We start from the raw sequence: 23,469 nt of genomic DNA on the forward strand, positions 1-23,469 counted from the left end.
ATCCTGTTTGGTATCAAGGAAGAAATTTCATGCTAAGCAAATGTTTATGCTTAGCAGTTCTATGAAATTGGGCCCTGCTATTTTGAGTGTACAATACCTTGGTTATGACTGGAGCCGCTAGTGGTTCTTGGGCCTTGCCCTCCAGGAAATCCTGCACCTTGTGTCTGAAGTAGGCATGGTACGGGTCGCCATGGTTCAAGAAGTTGAACTTGGCATTGTTGATTTCGTTCTGTCGGATCCGATGTTCAAATTCCGGGCCTGTAGAGGGATAGAATGTCCAACAAAATTATTGTTATATAAATTTGGTTTGCGGTAACACCATTTGTGTATCTACTTGCCAGGTAGAGTTTGTTCTTAGAGAACTGTCTTGCTTAATTCTACTACCGCGGAGTTAACTGTTCGGGTGTTCGGGAGACTTCTCAGTTCTGAAAAGAACTGTTCTGCTCATTAACTATTACCTGGGCGGATGGTATAGATATAATTAACTGTACTACCGCGGAGTCAGTTCTTGAATTGGTCTCACAGGAGACTGAAAATTATTGTTAATAAAATGGGTTCTTTTTGGTATTAAAGACACTGGACACTAGAGGTAATTGTCAAAGACCAGTCTTTTCACTTGGTGTATCTCAACATATGCATAAAATAACAAACCTGTGAATGTTTGAGATCAATTGGTCATCGAAGTTGCGAGATAATAATGAAAGAAAAAACACCCTTGTCACATGAAGTTGTGTGCTTTCAGATGCTTGATTTCGAGACCTCAAATTCTAAACTTGAGGTCTCGAAATCAAATTCGTGGAAAATTACTTCTCGAAAACTACGTCACTTCAGAGTGAGCCGTTTCTCACAATGTTGTATAATATCAACCGCTCCCCATTACTCGTTACCAAGTAAGGTTTTATGCTAATAATTATGCGATCTAATTACCAATAGTGTCCACTGCCTTTAAGGCACTGAACACATTTTGGTGTTTATCAAAGACCAATATTATCACTCGGTGTATCCCAACTTGAAATCATAAAATAACAATAATGTGAAAATTTGGGCTCAATTGGTCATCTTTGCAAGAAAGTAAACAAAAAAACACTCTTTTTGCACAACTGTGCTTTCAGATGCCTAAAATGGCTTCACGCTTGAAGTCTTTTAGTATTTTAGTGAGAAGTAACCGCCTCGAAAACGAACTCTATTACAGAGGGAGTCATTTTTAACAATGTTTTATACTATAGTCTCACAGCTCTCCATTGCTCGTTACCAAGTAAGGTTTAATGCTAACAATTATTTTGAGTAATTATCAATAATATCCAGTGCCTTTAAATTTGAGCCCTATAGTTAAACCATACATACCATTTCTTGCCACAAAGCCAGCCGTCTTGTCAACAATGTCTGGTGATCATTGGTCAGGAAGCTGTAATTTGATGAGCTTTTTTTATTAAATCAGCTTGCATTATAACATTATGAGTAATTAAACAGTGAGTCCTATAATACACAACCGTAATACACTGATACACAACCCACTTTGGGTGCGTTCGTTTAGCTTCCGTGGGTCGACCCCGGTCTTCCCCCGGTGCGTTCGAATAGCTTTGACGTCATTCCAGGGGCTCACCCGGGTCAGCCCCCAGTGCCCTGCTTTTGGGGTGGGTCACTTGGGGGCAGGCCCCAGGTATACATGACCTCACAACGAGAGTGGTGGGTGATCGTTCGTTTAGCTTTTGTCAGGGGCTCACCCGAGTGAGCACCGCGGGGTAGACCCAGGGAAACTTTCCTTTGAACAATAACATGGAACACAGCACATCTATGTATATGTACATATGTGTATTGTCTGAAATACAAAACAGTTGTATTTAATGTATTATGGTTGTTTTGAGCCAAGTTTTTCTGAATTTCGCAGGCCTTGAATTTCAAAAACGGCCATAGAGGCTTGGGCCTCAGTTCATGGCTCTGCTTACCACCGAATTCCGCGCTTACGATCACGATTCCCCACTTACGTGCAAGCGCCAAATTTCTGTGCCAACCTTGTAAGCGTAGAATGCCGAGTAACGTTGAGTAAGCACGCACAGAAGCCCCAATTCGCCGCTAACCCGTGAAATACGCTTGCCGTAAGCACATAATTCCCTGCTTCCGTAAGCGCCGATTCTGTGCTTACGGTAAGCAGAGCCATGAAATTGGGCCCAGGTCTTGGTCAGTTGGTCTTCGCCTTGTTGCCCCTTCAAAACTTTCCCATAGACTTTAACTTTCTAAAAGACTTTCCATTGGTATGCATTTTGCAAAATGAAAATGGCCTTGCCCTCTCAAAAAAATTAAATTCCAGGAGGCCTGGCATCTCATTCATTGATGAATCACTTTATAAATAAAATGACTAAAACAAATTCTGAGACACAGATTGTCTAAAAACAATACTTCAAGTGCAATAGCTACATGTACATAGATTTGGGTACTTTTTGTAGCACAAAACATAAAGACAATGATAGTAGAAAGCGTACCTTAAAATATTAGTTGCTGAGGTGATGTACATGTAGTTTTTGAGAAATGAGTAAAACAACGACATGAAAATACGTTTTTACATTTTACATGCCGAAAATAATTTTTGTCTCATGATCAATGACACAAAAATTATTTTCATGACATTGTTTTACTCATTTCTCAAAAACTACAGCACCTCAGCAGGCCTGATACTTCTAGGAGGCAACGAAGGCGATTGCGCCGAGTTCCCTGGTCATTGCCTTGATGCCCTTGAAATGCTCCAGTACAAATTTGCAATTTCATCATAGGGTGCCCTATACCAGCAAAAAATGCCTTGGTGCCCTTGCCCTTTCAAAAAAGAAGCATACAGCCCTGCCTCAGCAAGTAATATTTTCAGGGAAGCTTTCTACTGTCATTATCTTCAAACTGTGTAGGTTTAGTGTAAATCTGTAGACATTGTGTTTTGTGTTACAAAAAGTACATGGACTAGGCTGTTTCAGTCAAATTTAATGCAGGTGATTTTTTCTCTGACAAGATGTGGTCTGTTAAGGTGTATTCTTAGAAGTAAAAATCAATTTAAAATTTTGAAATCGGATGTTTGGTTGCAGAGATATACCGTTTTTAATGAGCGTGGATCGTGAAAAAAACGTACCCGTGTTCAAGTTCAATTCTTATGTTTTTCTTCATATCGGCCACGGCCAAGTTTAATGCACAGCCTATGGCAATAGAGGGCGCACACTAGGCGAGCGCCCTCTATCAATGAGGAGGTTTACAAACTGTGCTTTGAGGCGCTAGTATGATTTTTTATGAACGGCAAAAAGTGATTTTTGTGAATCAAACTGAGGAGCGGCATCATGGGGGAAATTGTTAACTATAAAAATTAAATATGTGTTAAGTTTTGCAGGTGTTTGTGTGAATATTCTTTATTAATTATGTCAACAAATAGCATTATTAAATTAACCAGAATGGAATAAAATTAAAGAGTTTATGACTGGTGTTTTCTTTAATTTAAGATCAGTTGATCCTTTGATTTAAAATTGTAGCATTAACACAGTAAAAATTTAGAACAATCTTTAAAAAACTTGAGGATGAAGGCGTTGGTATACATTGATTATTTTTGTTATATTTACAAAGACAATTTCTAAAAACCAATATACAATCAATTTGTTCGTTCAACTTTCGTTTCAATTAGTATAGGCCTTTAAAAGTATATAACAATACTAGTTTCTTTTGACTCAAGATGAGCAGTCTGTTATTATCAATTCAGAACGTAGGAATTATCAAAGAAACAAGATCGGGCAGCTTTCCAGCTTTCTATTATTAGAGCCCCGGCCTATCAAACTTATTGTAACACACGCCCTCTTGTGGTGGCACATCACGGAAACACGAAGATGTACGAGTACGACGTACATGTATAATCGTGCGTATTTAGGACAAATTTGCAAGAAATGGTCTAACAAAACCTTTCGGCGGGAGAAGAAAACATAATCAAATTACACCAAATTTTCACAAGTTAAACTTAAATGTATGGGAATTAGCACTGACAAAGTCGCATTCAATTTTGATGATTGTCTCTGGAAGAAATCTTGATTCAAAAAATGGAAAACGCCGACAAAAATAGGTTTTTATAATAAAAGCTATGCGACTAGCTGTACGATGTGCGGAATTTTATCGGCTACACGATGATGTAATCGTTATCTCATTTTGTGTAAACATGTGCTCCCGCATCGCAAAAAACCGTCTTCGGGCTTCTTCGGCGCTTTCCGAAGATTTCCGAAATCCGTTGTCCACGGGGTTCAAAGTTGACGTCATGCACAAACGAATGGGCGCTGCACGCCAGGCCAAGCCTCTGTTTTTTGTCGTTGCTCTCTTTTTTTTACAATATCTCCGAAACTATTTATCCGATTTCGAATATTTTTAAAATGTAAGCACGAGGAGAGAATGCTCCTGCCTGCTGTCAAGTCTTATAGTTGTGAGTTGTACAAAATGTGAGTTATGATTTAATATATTTCGTTCTTTTTTTTCGGGGCTGTGTGTGTGTGTGTTTTGGTACACGTAAAATCAACTTGATGAAACTGCCTACATGGACCCTTTGATGAGAATACACACAATTATGCCACCACTGTTTTCATTTGTTATGAAATAAATATCTAATTTACTCAAAATAGATATTCCTTTTTGTAAACAAGAGGGGAAAAGTGGTTGCAGGATAGGGAATTCTTTATTTTTTTCCTTTCCACAATGCCTTGGCATTTTGGCCATTCAGCGAAGTCAGCCTGAGGCGGATTGGCGAAAAGGTCTACTATTAATTAAATTGCACAATTACTTCGCAACCCTGCTTCTAGTGCCTCTGAGGAATTGGAAAGATTTCTGTATCCTGCAACCACTTTTTCACTTATTTTTATAATTTATTAAATAAAAAACCGAACAAAAAAGGAATCTCATTTTTGATTGAATGGAGATACAACTTAACAAGTTATTTCTATTTATAAATGTGAAAAATTGTGGCAGGATACACAAATTCCCCCCCCCCCATAAAAAAAAACACCCCTGAAAATTAAATCAAATGAACTATGTACAATACTCTTGTATTTAAAGAATCATTGTTCTCATTTTCTGATGTTATAAATGATGTAATCGCTTTCTTTGATTGTAATAACAACAGAACAGACAAGTGCGAAACGGGATAAACATGATAAACAAGTAACTAATTGTTTGTCCCGCTTCGTCGGGTTCGTTCTTGTCTATCGTTCTGTTTTTCCCTGAGGCTGAGTGATAGTATTACACAGCTTAAAAGTTTAAGACTTTCTGTTTTGAATTGAAGTCCAGTATTGAGGCATTTCTATAAAAAAAATACAAGATGTCTTTTTTGACTTTGTGAATGTGAGTTTTGAATATGCCTTTTTTAAATTTGTCTCCTTTTCGGTTTTTTTTCATTGTCTGATTGTGATTGGACCTCCTTGATTATAATATCATTATTATTTTAAGTCTATTTTAATGTTTTTTTAAGGATACTTCTGACCTCTGGTGGTGGATAAATGATGCCCATCATCGGTTTACTCGACGCCGCATTACGAGCTGCCTCGTCGGCATCCCCCTCCTCCTGTTTGTTCCCACCGACATCTTCGTCTGTAACGGTCGGGATAACTTCAACTGGCATGGCTGGATATTCAATGAGCTTTTATCTGGTGAAACGTTGATCTTAAACGATCTTGAACTTGTCAAACTTGCAGTTTTATTCACATTTTCTTGATGCTGGAATAATAAAATTTGGCATTCACAGCCACACGCCGTCCACTAAACGTTTTTACCCGTTTTCTACTTGCTCGTGTAGAAAGGATAGATTGTGATCAGTTTGAAAGGGGGGTCATTGTTGCCAAATATAATACACAAAGGATATGTTTTGCCTCCCAGAATATATTTGAACACTTCTTTGAGTGTTATTAAAACCATATTGTGATTTAATATGAACAAAGTAAAAATAAACAACAGAATGGTGGTTATTTTAAAACAAAATTCCTTACAGCCCCGCCCAAACACCTTGTAACCCTTCTTTCCTGAAACAGCAGGTCGTTTGATGGATTTTGAAAGCCGTTAGAGGGCGCTGTTTACAATTAACGGTGTACCAATCCAGCCCGGTCCTTCTATTTCTATGGCCCAGTCAAATAAGATCAATTTGGTGCATGCGTTGACCATTTTAATAATTGATGTTGAACAGTGTTAATTTGAAATACTTTTCTATATAAAGAAGGAGATATAAAAAAGCAAAAACTTCTGTTTTGTTTTTGTGTAGCAGTCAGAAATTAATTTTTAACGGTCTCCTTGAACAGCGCCCCTTCAGGCTAGGTTAGGCTAGTTTAGTTAACGGTCCCCTTAAATAGCGCCGCCTAAAGATTACGTCGAGCCGTGTCCAGTTTATGTCAACCTTTTTCCTTTGGTTGTATCTTTCGCTCGGCCCCAGCGGCCAGTCTATCCGGGACCGCTGGGATGGACTAATCGCTTGCACAGATTCTTGTTCAGGAAGTACGTCATGTATGCCCATCCATGGTGTGCCATAACATCGCCCCCCCCCCCCCCCTGTCTGCAGCAAAGCATGATGGGAGACAGTGGGTCGAGTGGGAAGTGCTAATCGTGAGCACCAACGAAGATGCAGGCGCTAAGTAGAGGTTGTGTGGTGACGTCTGGTTTGCCGACTCGTAGGAGGGCGCTACTTATGGGGACCGTTAATAAAACTAGACTACATTCACCGATGGAGGCGCTGTTTACTGGGACCGTTAATTAAACTAAACACTTCTGACCAATGAGAGCGATATTTAAGGGGACCGTTAAACACTAAACTAAGGCCATACACTTCGGCAAAATGAGATCTCCCAAATGCTTTGTTGATAATTGCTGTGGAAAAATGTTCATTTTGAAAGCTTGTCTAAAGAAGACAAAGAGTAAAGAACATTTTAATTTCCGTTCTCATTTGATGATACTTAAAGATACTGTGTACTAAAGTAAGAAATGCAGCATATATTTGTTAAAGTTTATTTTATTGATTGAAGACCTTATTTATTGGAAACTATAAAGTGGTCATTCTAAACAATTTCTCAAGCTCACATTTTCATGCCCCCACCCGTTTTTGTTATTGTTTTGGTTCAGATCAGTTGTTATGGAAGAGAATTCTTAACTTAAACTTTTAGCAGCAAAACATTATGAGAAATAAGGAAACACACTGTTGAAATTTTTGCAAGGGAAACACATAATTGTGTTATATTTTGATAACACTACCTAGATTTAAGTTTGTTTCCCATCAAAGACACAAACAAACAAACAAACAAACAAACAAACAAACAAACAAACAAACAAACAAACAAACAAACAAACAAACAAACAAACAAACAAACAAAAACGGATCAAACATTGTTGAATAATATTATATGTCCATTGAATATGTCCATGTCTATGGCCCAGTCAAATAAGATCAATTTGGTGCATGCGTTGACCATTTTAATAATTGATGTTGAATTGTGTTAATTTGAAATACTTTTCTATATAAAGAAGGAGATATAAAAAAGCAAAAACTTCTGTTTTGTTTTTGTGTAGCAGTCAGAAATTAATTTTTAACGGTCTCCTTGAACAGCGCCCCCTTCAGGCTAGGTTAGGCTAGTTTAGTTAACGGTCCCCTTAAGATTACGTCGAGTCGTGTCCAGTTTATGTCAACCTTTTTCCTTTGGTTGTATCTTTCGCTCGGCCTCGGCGGCCAGTCTATCCGGGACCGCTGGGATGGACTAATCGCTTGCACAGATTCTTGTTCAGGAAGTACGTCATGTATGCAGTGCATAGAAGACAGTATGCCCATCCATTGTGCGCCATAACATCGCCCCCTGCCTGCAGCAAAGCATGATGGGAGACAGTGGGTCGAGTGGGAAGTGCTAATCGTGAGCACCAACGAAGATGCAGGCGCTAAGTAGAGGTTGTGTGGTGACGTCTGGTTTGCCGACCCGTAGGAGGGCGCTACTTATGGGGACCGTTAATAAAACTAGACTACATTCACCGATGGAGGCGCTGTTTACTGGGACCGTTAATTAAACTAAAAACTTGTGACCAATGAGAGCGATATTTAAGGGGACCGTTAAACACTAAACTAAGGCCATACACTTCGGCAAAATGAGATCTCCCAAATGCTTTGTTGATAATTGCTGTGGAATAATGTTCATTTTGAAAGCTTATCTAAAGAAGACAAAGAGTCAAGAACATTTTAATTTCCGTTCTCATTTGATGATACTTAAAGATACTGTGTACTAAAGTAAGAAATGCAGCATATACTTGTTAAAGTTTATTTTAATGATTGAATACTTTATTTATTGGAAACTATAAAAATGGTCATTCTAAACAATTTCTCATCCTCACATTTTCTTGCCACACCCGTTGTTGTTGTTGTTTTTGTTCAGTTCTTACGGAAGAGAATACTTACATGTTAAACTTTTAGCAGCAAAACATTATGAGAATAATAAAGAAACACTCTCTAGAAATTTTTGCGAGGGAAACAAATTCAATATGTTATATTTTGATAATACTACCTAGTTTTTTTCCCATCAAAGACACGGACAAACAAACAAAAACGGTTCAAACATTTTTGAATGTATTATGTCCATTGAACAAACACAATTTTATTCACATATTTTTTCTTATATGCAAATAAAATAATGTCAATACAAAATTTTAAAGTAGACAGTTGCAAAGATAAAATTCATGACAAGTCGCCTGGTGTGGTTCATGAGGGTTTTCTCTGATTGGTCAATGAATGGGTTTGGTATAATGTGCATTACCCCAATAGGCCTAACTTACTGGTGAAATAGGTACGTCATGAGTTTTTTCTAATTAACTATAACTCGACCTGCAGCCGATTTCGCAAAACTGTGTAGCCAGCGTGTGGTCTAAAACTTGCATCCGGCGTGACCGCCAAAGCGAGGCTGTGTGATGACGCAATGATGTCACTGGTTTGCCGAATCGTAGGAGGGCGCTCTTTATGGGGGGGACCGTTAAACTAAACAGTTCTGACCAATGAGAGCGTTATTTATAAGGGGCCGCTATATAAGGCAATACACTGGTACGGGCCAAATGATGCCTTGTTATTTGCTTGTCTAAAGAAGACAAGTAGTCAAGAACATTTTCAGTTCTCGCTTGGTTGATGATACTACTAAAGTAAAATGCAGCTTACTCACGCTTTTCAGTTTATTATGGGTGCGTTCGTTTAGCTTCCCTGGGTCGACCCCGGTGTGTGGCGTGTTTTTTTTTCCAGGACAAACGTGTGCAGATAATAACCCACGTTCGTCCTGAAAAAAAACCCCGCCACACACCGGGGTCGACCCAGGTAAACGACGTCACTACGAGAGCGGTGAGTGGTCGTTCGTTTAGCTCTTGTCAGGGGCTCACCCGAGTGCATGAGCACCGCGGGGGGGGGGGGGGGGGGAGGGAGACCCAGGGAAGCTAAACGAACGCACCCTGTAAAATCTATTTCTGATGGCGCCCTCTTTTGTATCCTCCTCCTCCAGCCCTTCCTAATGGCGGATAGAATCTCCGGCGAAGTTCCCGCTGGTGGCCGTTTTGTGGTAGGATATGCTGTACCCCCCATCTACGGACGAGTTTTGGAGCAAATATGCTGGATAATTATGTACATACTATTGGCGTTTCTATTGGCGGGGGTGGTGGGGGGGGGGAGGGGGTAGAGCCTCTGTCCGAGGAAATTCTGTCCGCCGGAGATTCGGTCCCTGGGGAAATTAACATTGGCCGAGGAGGACGGTTCAAAAGAGGGCGCTATCAGAAAAAGTTTGTACACAGTTTGCCATAAGGGGGACCGAAGCTCCGGGGGGGGGGGGGGGGGTACCACAGAATTTCCCGCAACACCGGTGGGACAGGACCCTACAAAACGGCAAACTGTGTGCAAACAGTTTTCCGACAGCGCCCTCTTTGTATTAACCCCCTTCAATTCATGTCCCCATGGGCATCTCCTGTGACCGGTATTCCCGACGGGAACCCCCCCCCCCCTCCCCAGCAAGATATTTTCAGCCCCCCCCTACCCGAAATAAGTCCGGTAAGCTAGCGGTGAAAAAGGGGACAACTGAGCGTTTATAGCTTATTATTTCATAAGAGACATACAGTTTTTCAACAAACTAGATTTAGACACATTTTTGGTATGCTTTAAAACACTTCGTGAAAAATGGTAACACTAGTTACTGCATTACTGATAGCGAGTTAATTTGTATGTTTGAGTAGTGCACAATCTTATAGCTATACAAATATGCCATTGTTTTTCGAACAATCACTAGTCTCCAAACTTTGCCTTCAATAAATATCCACTGCCCCCTCCCCCCAAAAAGTGAGACAACAATCTTGTAAATAGAATGGCCCCTGGTGGTCAGTTTGGGGTGGGTATCCTAATAATTATTATAAATAATTTAGACACATCACAACGAACCGGGGGTTGGTCATTACCCCACACGTGCCGACTCTTTTACTATTGTGTCGACTCATTTATTATTCCGTTAAGGCCATTATTTACTTTATTTTTATACGTTTGTACTTTTCGTTATTTTTATGTTCACATAGTTAATTTAATGGCAGCAACATTATTACATAAAGTACTTTAAGGGTCTGGCTATTTTTTGTAGGACCACAAAACACACTGTATTTCCATGACATTGTTTTACTAATTTTCTCAAACCTACAGCACAAGGGAAGCCTTCTATCATTATCTTCAAATTGTGTGAGTTTAGTGTAAATCTGTGGACATTGTGTTTTTTGTTACCAGAATACCCAACTCATTTTTAACACTTCAGTTTGTACAGTCAGCGTGGTTCGTGGTCAAAATTCTACTCTCAAAATGTATAAGAGTGAAAAACACCATTCTTTACATTCAGAGTTGTCGACCCTCAAATGGCTCTGTAAAAAGAGTGGTGCTTATTTCACTCTTTTGAGGTGTTTCGCTCCAAGACAGAGTGAAAAAATCACTCAAAAAGTTGCAAACTTCAATCTAAAAGAGTGAAAGACCACTCGAAAAAGAGTTGTCCCCCATAATATGGCTCTTCAACGAGTACCTTTTACACTCTTTTGCATTTTAGAGAGTAGAACTATTAACACACACAACTCTCTATAATCTATTTCATGGCTGGCTGAATATAGTTCTGTGTTGAAAAGTATCCCATATGAAATTAGGACAATTGAACAAGTTTGACAGTCTAGTAAAAATAATGGCAAGATATATCTGGGCCCGATTTCACAAAGCCCGGAGCACGACACAACTAAATCTTGCTTTATTGAAAAATATAGGTTACCAGCCAGAATAACGTAAAAGTTACCATTACTGTGACTGGTACCGCAATCATTTCTCGTGTTTGGCAAATACCTTGCTAAGCATTTTATTTTTCTGCTGAACAGTTTTCGTCAAATTCCCAGTATCATAACTTGAGTAATGCATACAGAGTAGAGTATAATACCTTGTTATTTACTGTACATTTTAAGTATACCATTAATTATAAACATTAAACATTGAGTGGGGCACTGTCACAACAATGTGAACTTAATGTAATTTTGGCTGGTAACCAGTTTCTGTCAACAATCCAATGTTACTTCATCAGTTGAACCTGGAGTGGAGATCGCCTGATGTTTAAACTTGATACAGTCCTTCTTCAGTTTGTGGCACAAGGTCCAACACGACAGTTATAGGGTGCGTTCGTTAAGCTTCTCTGGGTCGACCCCGGTGTGTGACGTTTTTTACCCAGGACGAACGTGTGCAGATAATTACCCACGTTCGTCCCAGAAAAAAACATCCGCCACACACCGGGCCGACCCAGGGAAGCTAAACGAACGCACGTCACTTATAGTTGAACTTGGAGGGGGATTCAATTCGATGGCTAAACATGGCACAGTCCTCCTTGAGTTGGTGGCACAAGTTTATAATTATTAGCCTCCAAATCCAATGTCACTTCATTAGTTGAACATGGAGCGGAGATCTTCTGATGTCTTAACTTGAAACAGTCGTCCTTCAGTTGGTGGCACAAGGTCCAACACGGTTATAGGTTCAAAATCCAACGTCATTTATAGTTGATGGCTAGACTTAACAAAGTCCTCCTTCAGTTGTTGGCTCACACTCCAAAAAGAAATGATTCATGTGTGTTGTCATCAATTCCCTGCGGAAGAAAATAATCATGCAATTTTGAAACATTGATTTTTTTTATATTCTTGTTATGTAAGTACTAGCTGTTCAGAAGAACACCGGTAGTTGTGATTGCTCTCTTCTCTCTTTCTGGAACTCAACATCTACACAAAAAACTTGGCTAAAACTTCAAGTTATCTTTTCTTTTCGTGTTTCTTAAAAATGCTCTTTCTTTCGGAAAACCTCCAGTTCTACCATGAAATGTTTCACCAGTTGGTAATTGCATGATGTGTTGAATGCAAAAAGATGGGAAGTAATGTATTTTTCCACATCAACGATTTAAAAACATAAAGGTAATAATTCTGAAAAGAATTCACACCCTATCCTTTGCAAAAGTTTTGGTATTATTATTATAAACTGTGGGATGAACATTCTCTTGAAAAGTCTAAAAGAATTTTGTTTAAAACTTACTGAGCAGTCTGCTGTTGACTCTTTTCACCTCCTCAACCAATGATCGTATAGCATCGTTCCATATCATCCTACGATGCACATTCGAACAGGTCCAGTTATAGTTACCCCCCTCATTGTACAACGATGCTAATGCTCATCCCAACAGGTTTACGGTTCGGTTGTAGTCACCACTCCACAAGAGACTGCTGACAGAGAATAAAGTAAGTAAATAACAGACTAATTATATTTATAACACACCTCTTGCTTTTTCTGTATTCTGGTTGGCTGAAACACGGTCACGTGGGATGGACTAATATAGGCTAGTGATCGCGCGCGCGTTTTGCGGGAATAATACCAGAGCGGGCACTAGTCTTTGCAAATAGTGCCCGCGGTAACAGCGCCCTCTCTTGACTTGAACCGTGAACAAACTACAAAATTCATTTTTCTGTTCTTATTTGACATTTTAAGACCGAGCTGTGTTATAAAACGCATATTGACTGGCATTGTTCGGTTACTAGTGTACGTCTATTCCCCTCGGGCCTGTGAGTGACCAGAAGAGGGGCCTATTTCCCTCGGCCTTCGGGTCGCTCTTCTGGTCACTAAAGGTCTCTCGTGGGAATAGACGTATACAAGTTACCTCGTTGCCAGTCAATATGTGTATACTATTTATGCATTTACACATCCTTATGACTTCGAGTCCCGGGCTGGTATGTGGCAATCAACAGCAGAACGCATTGGTTGAGCGGTTCTACGTCCCCCATGATGGATCAAGAGAATGATGGTGATGATGATGATTGGGAGAAGCTGTATGGAGCCGACCTCTAAGTTTCAACAAAGAGTCAATTTTGTTTGTAAGGTTACAAAAACACCTATTTATTCAAGTAAGTTTAAAGACAGTGGACACTATTGGTAATTGCCAAAGACTAGTCTTCACAATTGGTGTATCTCAACATATGCATAAAATAACAAACCTGTAAAAATTTGAGCTCAATCGGTCGTCGAAGTTGCGAGATAATAATGAAAGAAAAAACACCCTTGTCACACGAAGTTGTGTGCTTTTAGATGGTTGATTTCGAAATCAAATTCGTGGAAAATGACTTCTTTCTCGAAAACTACGTCACTTCAGAGGGAGCTGTTTCTCACAAAGTGTTATACTATCAACCTCTCCCCATTACTCGTAATCAAGAAAGGTTTTATCACGATAATTATTTTGAGAAATAACCAATAGTGTCCACTGCCTTTAACTGCAAGCATGCAGTTGTTGGCTGCATGGTCTTAATACTTGTATAGAATCCAAAATCTGAGGTATGCTCGTTTCATTTTTCCTTACAAATTTATCTATAAACTGATGTTTTGATCTGTTCATGACCCTAATTAAAAATGTTTGTTTAAAGGTGTGTCCTATTTTGCCAGTGATTTATTCACAAGTGATTGACTAATTACAACTGATACATTACCAAAATGTTTTGCATGACACATGAGTCCCTGCTGGAAAGTACCATCTCAGCTCAGTGAAGATGTCAGCACACAAAGCACTCCATCATATTCGAGACGAAAACGAGATCTGCTTTTTGGAAGAAAAACTTGTCTAGAAAGTTTAGTATTTGGGTCACATTAAATAAGTCAATTTGTATCCAAGGCTCAAACACATATTTTGTTCAAGTAAGTCTAACCGGTTTGTAAGTTGCTGGCTGGATGGTATTCTGCTAGCTATTAATTGTTTGAAGTAATTTAAACACTCACAATAGTTGTGGGCTTGTTCACCGTCCCTTATACGCAAAACCTTGCTCCTACACAGCAACCCTCTCTTTAAAAGCCGTTGGACACTTTCGGTAAACAGTATTGTCCAAAGGCCCACACTTGGTGTATCACAACTTAAAATATAAAACAACAAACCTGTGAAAATTTAGGCTCAATCGGTCATCGGAGTCGGGAGAAAATAACGGAAAAAACCCACCCTTGTATTCGCACGTTTCGCCATGTGTTTAAAATAAATCCGTAATTCTCGATATCGAGAATTGATATTGTTTTACTGTTTTCTCAAAAAGTAAAGCATTTCATGGAATAATATTTCAAGAGAAGTCTTTCACCACTACCTTCTGTAACCCTGTCAGTTATTTGTAAATCTGTGAACTTTTATTTGTTTTCTGTACCGAAAGGGTCCAATGGCTTTAATCTATTGAATTCAAATTTTTAAGTGGTAACTTGTGATCAAGCACATCATTGTACCAGACAATTGTTTTCAACTTGAGTAACACGCAAATGGCTTTTAACGCCGACATTAAAGGTTCACGTTGCCTTGGATCGGACGAGTTGGTCAAAACAAAAGCGTGTGTAACCGTTTTTCATAAAATGCATATGGTTGAAAAGATGTTTTAAAAGTAGAATACAATGATCCACACAAGTTTGCCTCGAAACCGCGTGGTTTTCCTTCTACTGTGCGAACTAACATGGTCGGCCATTTATGGGAGTCAAAATTTTGACCCCCATAAATGGCCGACGTGTCAGTCGACGAGGTAAAAGGAAAACCCCGCAGTTTCGAGGCATGTTTGTGTGGATCATTGTATTCTACTTTTACAACATCTTTCTACCCATTTGCATTTTATAAAAAACGATTACAAACGCTTTTCAAAGACCAACTCGACCGATCCAAGGCAACGTGTTCCTTTAACACATACTTCACATCCACCAACGTCACTATGGTGTCCCAGATCTGGTGCTACATCCTTCTCAGTAATAGTAGGCTATGTACAGACTGAAAAAAACAAAAAAACAACGTTATATTTTTTTGTGACGGGGAAGGTTAGAGGCTGTGGAAATAAGAGTTAGAAGAGGAGGGAAATTGTTAGTCTGCCATGCTTACCCTTATACTTAACCCTTCAACCCCGCATGTGGTTCTTAATCTTACATGCACACACCCGCTTGCCTCCAGTCAATGGCATAGTTCTTAGTTTTGTTTCAAGACTGAGCATCTTGAATCAAGACTAAGCCCTACACCAGTCACAGCTTGTACTTAACCTGTACGTCATCTGTAACAGTACAGACTCATCGGGAACATCGAAGGGAAGGGTTCCATTGTCTAGTCGGAGTCTAGGTTTACTGATCACAGCATAGTTCTTAGTTTTGTTTCAAGATTAAGCATCTTGAATCAAGACTAAGCCCTACACCAGTCACAGCTTATACTTTACCTGACGCCATCTGTAGGAGTAGAGAGTTAGTCTTATCTCTAGGCTACACTGTTATCTCTAGGCTACACTGTAAATACTTTAGGCCTATACTGTCTTACCACCCATACAAACCCAGGCAGCAGATGTCTTTCCCTGTGGATGAGCTAATCTTCCCCTTGCTTCTCTCTTGTACTCTTCAGTCTTTCATTTAGTCTTTGCCTCTATTTCTTCTTCTTCTTCTGTTTTCTTATTCCTTTGCCCTTTTTTTACCTTCTTTTCGCAGCGCTAACAAGTAGATGTTTTTGCAAAGGACTTGTATTTGCATTTAGGGCACTAGAAACTTGTATTTGCCACAAGTGCCACTATTTGATCTTTTGATTTAGTTTATAGCTAAATGGGCAAGGGTATGCTGTTTCTTATTGTCCTATTATTTTTTAATTTTCAAAATTTAATTTCATTAATGCTTACTTTGAAAATGTCTACATGCACAATTGATGCTGATAGTAGAATATAAATATTAATTTGGATTAATTTGGCTATAGTCCAAATTATCTATACTTAATACTCATAATTCAAACATTAATCATCAAAATGAATGTCTATTTGACTGGATTATTGTAATGCATGATTATGATGGGGGACTTTGTTCCTATCTTACAAAGCACATAACCATAGAGGAAAAGTACATCATCAACATCTATTTATTCATTTATTTTTTACTATTATTATTATTGTTGTTGTTGTTGTTGCTCTTATCTCAAAAAGTGTCTCACACTTTATAAACTTGTTTACTTTGATTTTGTATTTTTTTGTGTAAATATTACCATATTATTTGAAATATAAAATCATTACGAATAAATTGGCTAATCATGACAACTGATGTCTTGAAGAATCAACCCCGACAGAAATTTCCAGTGAGTAGGACTTAGTCTCCTAAAGCATCATTGGCTTCGACCAATATGCATCTCAAGAAATGCCAGTAAAGGACAATGTGAATTCACCTTGAGAGCTATACAAGCAAGGACAACATCAACAAGATCGCTGACTATCTTAAGGGATGGGGCGGTACAGAAGGGGTGGGACTCTGCGAGAGAACGGGTTAGAGTTTCTCTTACCATTCGCAGACTTCACACTCCAGTCTTTATCTTGATTCTTGAATTTCAACTTGCATTATCCGACCTCCACTATTTCGCTATATCAATTATCTTAATTATGCCCCTTTTAATTAATCCATTATATCCTTTTCACTACAGTGAGGTTTTAGTTGTGTTTTATTTTTTATTAAACTTTACACTGGCATAAAAAAACATACAAATCGGTACATAAAGATACAAAGAAGCTAAATAGCTAAAAACATAAATCCAGTGAGCGGCGAGGAGAAACAGGTGACCAGCAGCCGTCCTGCCACAGGTGTTTCTTTAGCATGGTTCCTGGTTTTGTTTTACAGTATTGTATATGTAATCCAATCTATTTTTGTAATAACTTTGTAATTTGACAAAAATTAAAATTCCTTTTTTCTTTCAGAAATATCAATACAAGAATTTGTTTCTGTTAGTTATCTCCACACACCTGCTCGATATCTTCAAGTCGTGCAGGTAATATCACCCAAAAATTAAAAATATTTTTCGTACATGGTATTTAATGCCAATGGTATACGCAAGATTCCCCCAAAAAGTCAAATAGTTTTTCCAAAGATTTGAATCGCACAAGCGAACTTAAAAAGTGGAGGTCGGATGCAAAGCAAAGTTGTTCATACCTTGGTCCTTTGGTGACCTCTAATGTACGTCCACATACCACAAATCCATAGATCAAAGATGTTCCCTGCTTACATCTCACGAAACGGCCCCATCAATGTTTCTTTAAGATATGCTGGATGGGATCTCGCTGGGACGGACGGCCTGCAGTCGTTCCCCGTCTTAAGTCCGCCGTCTGTATTTGACATGGGATGTTGCATTAAATCAATTGACTGCAGAATATTTTGCTGCCCTTACAGAAAAAAACCCAAATCCAGAAACACGAACAAACACAAACTAAGATAGAGTGACATCTGAGGGAAAATATCGAAAAAATAAAATAAAATAATGTGTATCTAATTGAAAAATAATTTCACCCCTGAAGGTGGTACTTGGGCGTAGGCCGAGAAGCGGAGGTAGTTCAGCATATTGGCACTAGGGGCTACGCCCCAGCCCCACCCTTGCCCGTTTCGATACGCTGTGCCTTTGAAATTACGCACTAAAATTTAGATGAGGTTAAATCATTCGGAAAAAGGTTTATCCCTTAAGAATTGTACAATACTGTGTCTTATTTTTGGATGTATAAATGCGGCTAACCCTCTTTGTTAGGTAAGAATAAAATTCAATGTAATTTGAGCTAATTTGGTGGTGGCTTCCAGCGGAAAATTTGTCAATAATTGTAAATAGTATTATTTACAAGTTTTACCTTAACAAGATGTCATTGGATTTGGAAGATGTGTTCGCCGGAGCTTGTCTTGAAGTTTTGCCCTGCCGTCTGCGGCGTTTCACCGGGGCCTGGCCAGCCACACCACGGCGCAAATCAATTTTAAAACACCGAACAGTTCAAAGTTATGCTCACACGGTTAGGTCTAAATAAACTGCTCTTAAAAGAGCATCAGTTAATGTTGAATACTTGTGTATGCACATGGTTTGCAATGGTAAGAATTTTGATACAATTCAGAGGTAAAGTTCATCAGTAAAAGCGACGTCCAAATGCTGACAACCGGGAGGTCGGCCATTGCTGTCTTCGTCCATCCAGTCTACTGCAGCCCAATCCATTCTGAACGCCCTTATCAGCAATGAGTGATTCTAAACACTGCAAAACGTCTTATTGTGCATAACAATGGAAATCCTATAAAGAGGTGACATTCTCCAGTAAGCCACTGGAATGCACTGGATGAAGTTGTTGGAGTAAATGTCTCAGCGGATTATTAAATTTATTCCTGGGAGAGAATGAAATAGTGGGTATAAATGGGCCAACGAAAAAGGACTCTCCTCGGAATCTAAGTGCTCTTCGGTTTTAATAAACCATTTTGAAATGAAAAAAACAAAAACAAGTGTTGTTTTTTTCTGAGGACGGGATTCGGGGTTTTACCTCAATTTCTCTGTTTCTTCTCCTTTCTTCTCATTTGTTCGTATTAATTTTATTTGACAAAAGTCATAATCCAGGGGTTGGAAAGTAACAACATTAAATTGTTTTAATTGTACTCCCTTAGCATCTTAAAGCCCCAGCGTTACCCTGTAAATGTAACAAATCTGTTCGATGGATGTAGTGGTATAAATAATGGTAGAATGAGTAGGGTAGATGGCCTTTAAGGCCCGGTCACACAAGCCCCGATAACGAGAACGAAAAAGATAACGATAAAAAGGCACGCCGTCGATTGGTTGAATTGCTCCACGCAGAATACGCCCACGCTCGTTCAACCAATCGCGAGCGTGCATTTTTATCGTTATCGTTTTCGTTCTCGTTATCGGGGCCTGTGTGACCGGGCCTTTAGCCTTCGATCCAAACCGGACCTTCTTCAGAGGCATACACAATTCCCAACAAATACATATCCATTTATAGAAAAAAAAGAGGGGAAATGGACTATGCGAATGGATCCATAAAAAGCGGGAAAGTTATAGCCAATCAAAGTTTGTATTTTGGAAACAACTGGGTGCGAAAGAACCAATGAGTAAACGGTGATGAGGGTATGGTCAGTATGCATTGTATGTAAAACGATGCGGGGAAACATGAAAGGATAATAATACAAGAATGATATGAAACAATCGTAACATATATAATTTGTATTAATGATTTTATATTAATTCTACATAATGATTATACTAAATATTGTATACAAGGTTATTTGTAAATTGACATTAGTTAAAAAATAATTATCGGTTGCATTTGTATTTCTTATAAGCCCCCCCCCCTTTTTTTTCATTTGCTGCATTTTCCCTTCGTATCTTTCCCACTGTAACATTATTTTGTTTGAGGGCGTGACACACTGTTTTAAGGTGTGGCATTTTTATTCCCTCGCATTTTGTTTGGCGTTGATTTTGTTTCCATTTTTTTAAAAACAATTTTTTTAACAATTAATGTTTATGTAGGTTAAATTTTTGAATTAGCTTTCGATCTTTTATTGCCACGTGCAGGTGATAAACAAACTTAATCTAGTTTTGTAATGCCAGCCGTTTATTAGGGCCTACCACAATGTTTTACAGCAAACTAAATAATACATCAATCTGGAAAGGTTTACGGTAAATGAGTTGTGGTGATATGAAACAAGAATGATATGAAACAATCGTAACATATATAATTTGTATTAATGATTTTATATTAATTATACATAATGATTATACTAAATATTGTATACAGGTTATTTGTAAATTGACATTAGTTAAAAAATAATTATCGGTTGTATTTGTATTTCTTATAACCCCCCTTTTTTTCTTTCATTTGCTGCATTTTCCCTTCGTATCTTTCCCACTGTAACATTATTTTGTTTGAGGGCGTGGCACACTGTTTTAAGGTGTGGCATTTTTATCCCCTCGCATTTTGTTTGGTGTTGATTTTTTTTTTTTTTTATTATTATTATTATTTTTTGAACAATTAATGTTTATGTAGGTTAAATTTTTGAATTAGCTTTCGATCTTTTATTGCCATCGTGCAGGTGATAAACAAACTTAATCTAGTTTTGTAATGCCAGCCGTTTATTAGGTAGGCCCTACCACAATGTTTTACAGCAAACTAAATAATACATCAATCTGGAGAGGTTTACGGTAACACCATGTAGGCCTAATGACTATCTCTAATGAGTTGGGGTGGTTTTGAAAAGAACCGTTGTTTTCAACTCAACGTTTCGATCAGTATGCTCTGATCGTCTTTTGGAGAAAGCTGGACTCTGATGCTGCATGCTGCTTAAGTACTGTAGATGCGGATTAGCTCCTTCATCCACAGTACTTAAGTAAAATGCATTATCAAAGTCCAGGGCCCAATTTCATAGAGCTGCTTAAGCACAAAATTTTGCTTAAGCAAAAAATTCATTGCTTAGTAAAATCAGATTACCGGCCAAGACTCCACTCAATCGTTATGCTAAGTAAACAACAGCTAAATACTAGTCATAAGCATTGTATATGGCATGAAATTTTGGCCAGAAACATGTGTAAAATAAGCGAGCTATTTTCGTGCTTAAGCAATTTTTTTGCTTAAGCAGCTCTATGAAATTGGCCCCAGATGACGATCAGAGCATATGATCGAAACGTCGAGTTGAAACCAAACGGTCCTTTTCAGAACAACCCCAACTCATTATAACAGATAGTCATTACATGGTGTTACCGCAAACCTTTCCATATCGTATCTCCACCATGCAAAGTTTCAAATCCTACTAATACATCAATCACCAAAACAAAAGACAATGGAATGAAATATTAAAAGCCTTTAAAGACAGTGGACACTATTGGTAATTGTCAAAGACCAGTCTTCTCACTTGGTGTATCTCAACATATGCCTAAAATAACAAACCTGTGAAAATTTGAGCTCAATCGGTCGTCGAAGTTGCGAGATAATAATGAAAGAAAAAAAAAAACACCCTTGTCACACGAAGTTGTGTGCTTTCTGATACTTGATTTCGAGACCTCAAATTCTAAACTTGAGGTCTCGAAATCAAATTTGTGGAAAATTACTTCTATCTCAAAAACTACGTCACTTCCGAGGGAGCTGTTTCTCACAATGTGTTCTACTATCAACCTCTCCCCGTTACTCGTAATCAAGAAAGGTTCTATCAAGATAACTTTTTTGAGTAATTACCAATGAATAGTGTCCACTGCCTTTAAGCAAAATAAGTCTGGAGCAGTTTTAAACAATTTTTCACCTCAGTGTGTGAAAACATGACATGACATTATTTGAAAAAGGAAACATTGTTCCAAAGGTCCAGGGCAGCTGCATAAAAACCTTTGGCAGACAGACGAAGACATTTTGATTTGAACTTTTGCGAGAAGTGTTCTATCAGGGCCCAATTTCATAGAGCTGCTTAAGCACAAAATTTTGCTTAAGCAAAAAAAATTCTTGCTTAGTAAAATCAGATTACTGGCCAAGACTCCACTCAATTGTTATGCTAAGTAAACAACAGCTAAATATCAGTCACAAGCAATGTATATGGCATGACATTTTGGCCAGTAAAAATGTGTAAAATAAGCGTGCTACTTTCGTGCTTAAGCAAAAGTTTTGCTTAAGCAGCTCTATGAAATTGGACCCTGCGCTGGACGCAGTGTGCAATCAGGTTGCATGGAGTTAAACTCATAGTGACGTAAAGTTGAGATATACATATTGTTAAAAACTTGAAAATAACAAAAAAGCAGGCCCGTGAATTTCAATGTGATATTATGAATGTGTAGCATTATTATTCAATCAAACTTGTTAGCACAAAATGGCAAAGAGCCAATACTGAGTAATAAACAAAACCAAGACAATTCAATTTTAAAGGCGATAAAAAACATAGTGAGGCATTGTACACGGCAAAATTGTCAAAATATTACATTTTGGTCTGTGTGTAATAATATAAGTACTAAAAAACTACTGAAAATGCGCTAACTTTACTGGTGTCAATCGACATCTTTGGTGGGGGGGGGGGGGGGGGGGTACATCATTTGGTGCGCTATCTTTTCATCTTTGCATTTTTTAAATATCAATGCTAAAGGAGGGGCGGGGCAGGGGTTCCGAGGGGGGATCTCCATTCATATGAGATAGGGAAAACTTAAGCTTACAAAAGTGGATGTTTAAAAATCTCTCATCAAAACCCCCATAGTCAAAAATTAAATAGTAAAAAATATTTGACGCCACAGCTTGCACCCCCCCCCCAATAAAAAATGTCGATTACGCCACACCCTAACCCTAATCCTAATCCTATAAACCTAACCCCACAGCGTTTTGGGGGGTTTCAAGAGGCACTAAACAGATGTATCTTATGACATGTCAAACAAGTCAATTTTTTTACAGAAAATTACCTTCCAGCTAACTTCAACAAAACAAGTGTATATTATATTATATGTTGCTTTTGAATTAAGGAATAACAAACATAACTTATTCTTTGACCCTTATACCTTGTACTGTAACATAACATAGTATTTACAAAAGAACAACAAAGCCTGGACTTTGTGTTCTGCAGGCACAATAATATCTTTTTGACATTCAATGGCAAGGCTCATTTCATGTGCCGGTATTTTATTGCTCCTTGCTTAAAGACACTGTTTACTATTGGTAATTGTCAAAGACCAGTCTTCTCACTTGGTGTATCTAAACACAATTATGCATAAACTAACAAACCTGTGAGAATTTGAACTCAATTGGTCTTCGACGTAGCGAGATAATAATTGTAGAAAAAAACACCCTTGTCACGCGAAGATGTATGCTTTTAGACGCTTGATTTCGGGACCTAAAAATCTAATTCTGAGGTCTCAAAATCAAATTCAAATATTTTAGTGGAAAATGACTTCCTCGAAAACAACGTCACTTCAGAGGGAGCCGTTTCTCGCAATGAAACTATCAACAGCTCTCCAGTAAGTACAAATAGTGTCAAGTGCATTAAGAGTCAATCGGTTTTAAAACAGACGTATGCGTAAAAACCAAACGTATAGGTATATATACAATGCCATTAATCGTTTGGATATCTATCCTTCTTCAAAACCAAAATCACCAGTATTTAAACACTCTCGTCAAAGTGTCTCATTCCCCTAACGTAGTCGCTATCAATCAGGG

General features: G+C 38.4%; 2 protein-coding genes and 2 long non-coding RNA genes across 4 annotated transcripts in view; all 4 read right to left on the minus strand.

Moving 5' to 3' along the window:
• The window catches only part of LOC139943111 (splicing factor 3A subunit 1-like), a 28,208-nt gene extending 22,411 nt beyond the window's left edge, over positions 1-5,797 (minus strand). The window contains exons 1-3 of the mRNA XM_071939928.1: positions 5,476-5,797; positions 1,345-1,383; positions 98-258 (exon numbers count right to left, since the gene is read on the minus strand). Coding sequence (XP_071796029.1) covers positions 98-258; positions 1,345-1,383; positions 5,476-5,620 — 345 coding nt within the window. The 5' untranslated portion in view covers positions 5,621-5,797. The remainder of the gene's footprint in view (positions 1-97; positions 259-1,344; positions 1,384-5,475) is intronic.
• A 4,762-nt stretch (positions 5,798-10,559) lies between these two features.
• LOC139943199 (uncharacterized) lies at positions 10,560-14,182 on the minus strand. Its single transcript, XR_011786769.1, has 3 exons — positions 14,008-14,182; positions 12,572-12,753; positions 10,560-12,134 (listed from the first exon to the last, which is right to left on the minus strand). It is a non-coding gene; the product is annotated as an uncharacterized lncRNA (long non-coding RNA).
• Positions 14,183-15,185: 1,003 nt separating this feature from the next.
• Positions 15,186-18,216, minus strand: LOC139942561 (uncharacterized). The gene is made up of 3 exons (XR_011786696.1): positions 18,157-18,216; positions 17,474-17,646; positions 15,186-15,305 (listed from the first exon to the last, which is right to left on the minus strand). It is a non-coding gene; the product is annotated as an uncharacterized lncRNA (long non-coding RNA).
• Positions 18,217-19,344: 1,128 nt separating this feature from the next.
• LOC139943336 (uncharacterized) overlaps positions 19,345-23,469 on the minus strand; it is a 14,691-nt gene continuing 10,566 nt past the window's right edge. The window contains exon 8 of the mRNA XM_071940168.1: positions 19,345-23,469. This exon is cut by the window's right edge and continues 330 nt beyond it. Coding sequence (XP_071796269.1) covers positions 23,414-23,469 — 56 coding nt within the window. The 3' untranslated portion in view covers positions 19,345-23,413.

This window comes from Asterias amurensis, chromosome 10, assembly GCF_032118995.1.
Source record: "Asterias amurensis chromosome 10, ASM3211899v1".
Lineage (NCBI taxonomy): Eukaryota > Metazoa > Echinodermata > Asteroidea > Forcipulatida > Asteriidae > Asterias > Asterias amurensis.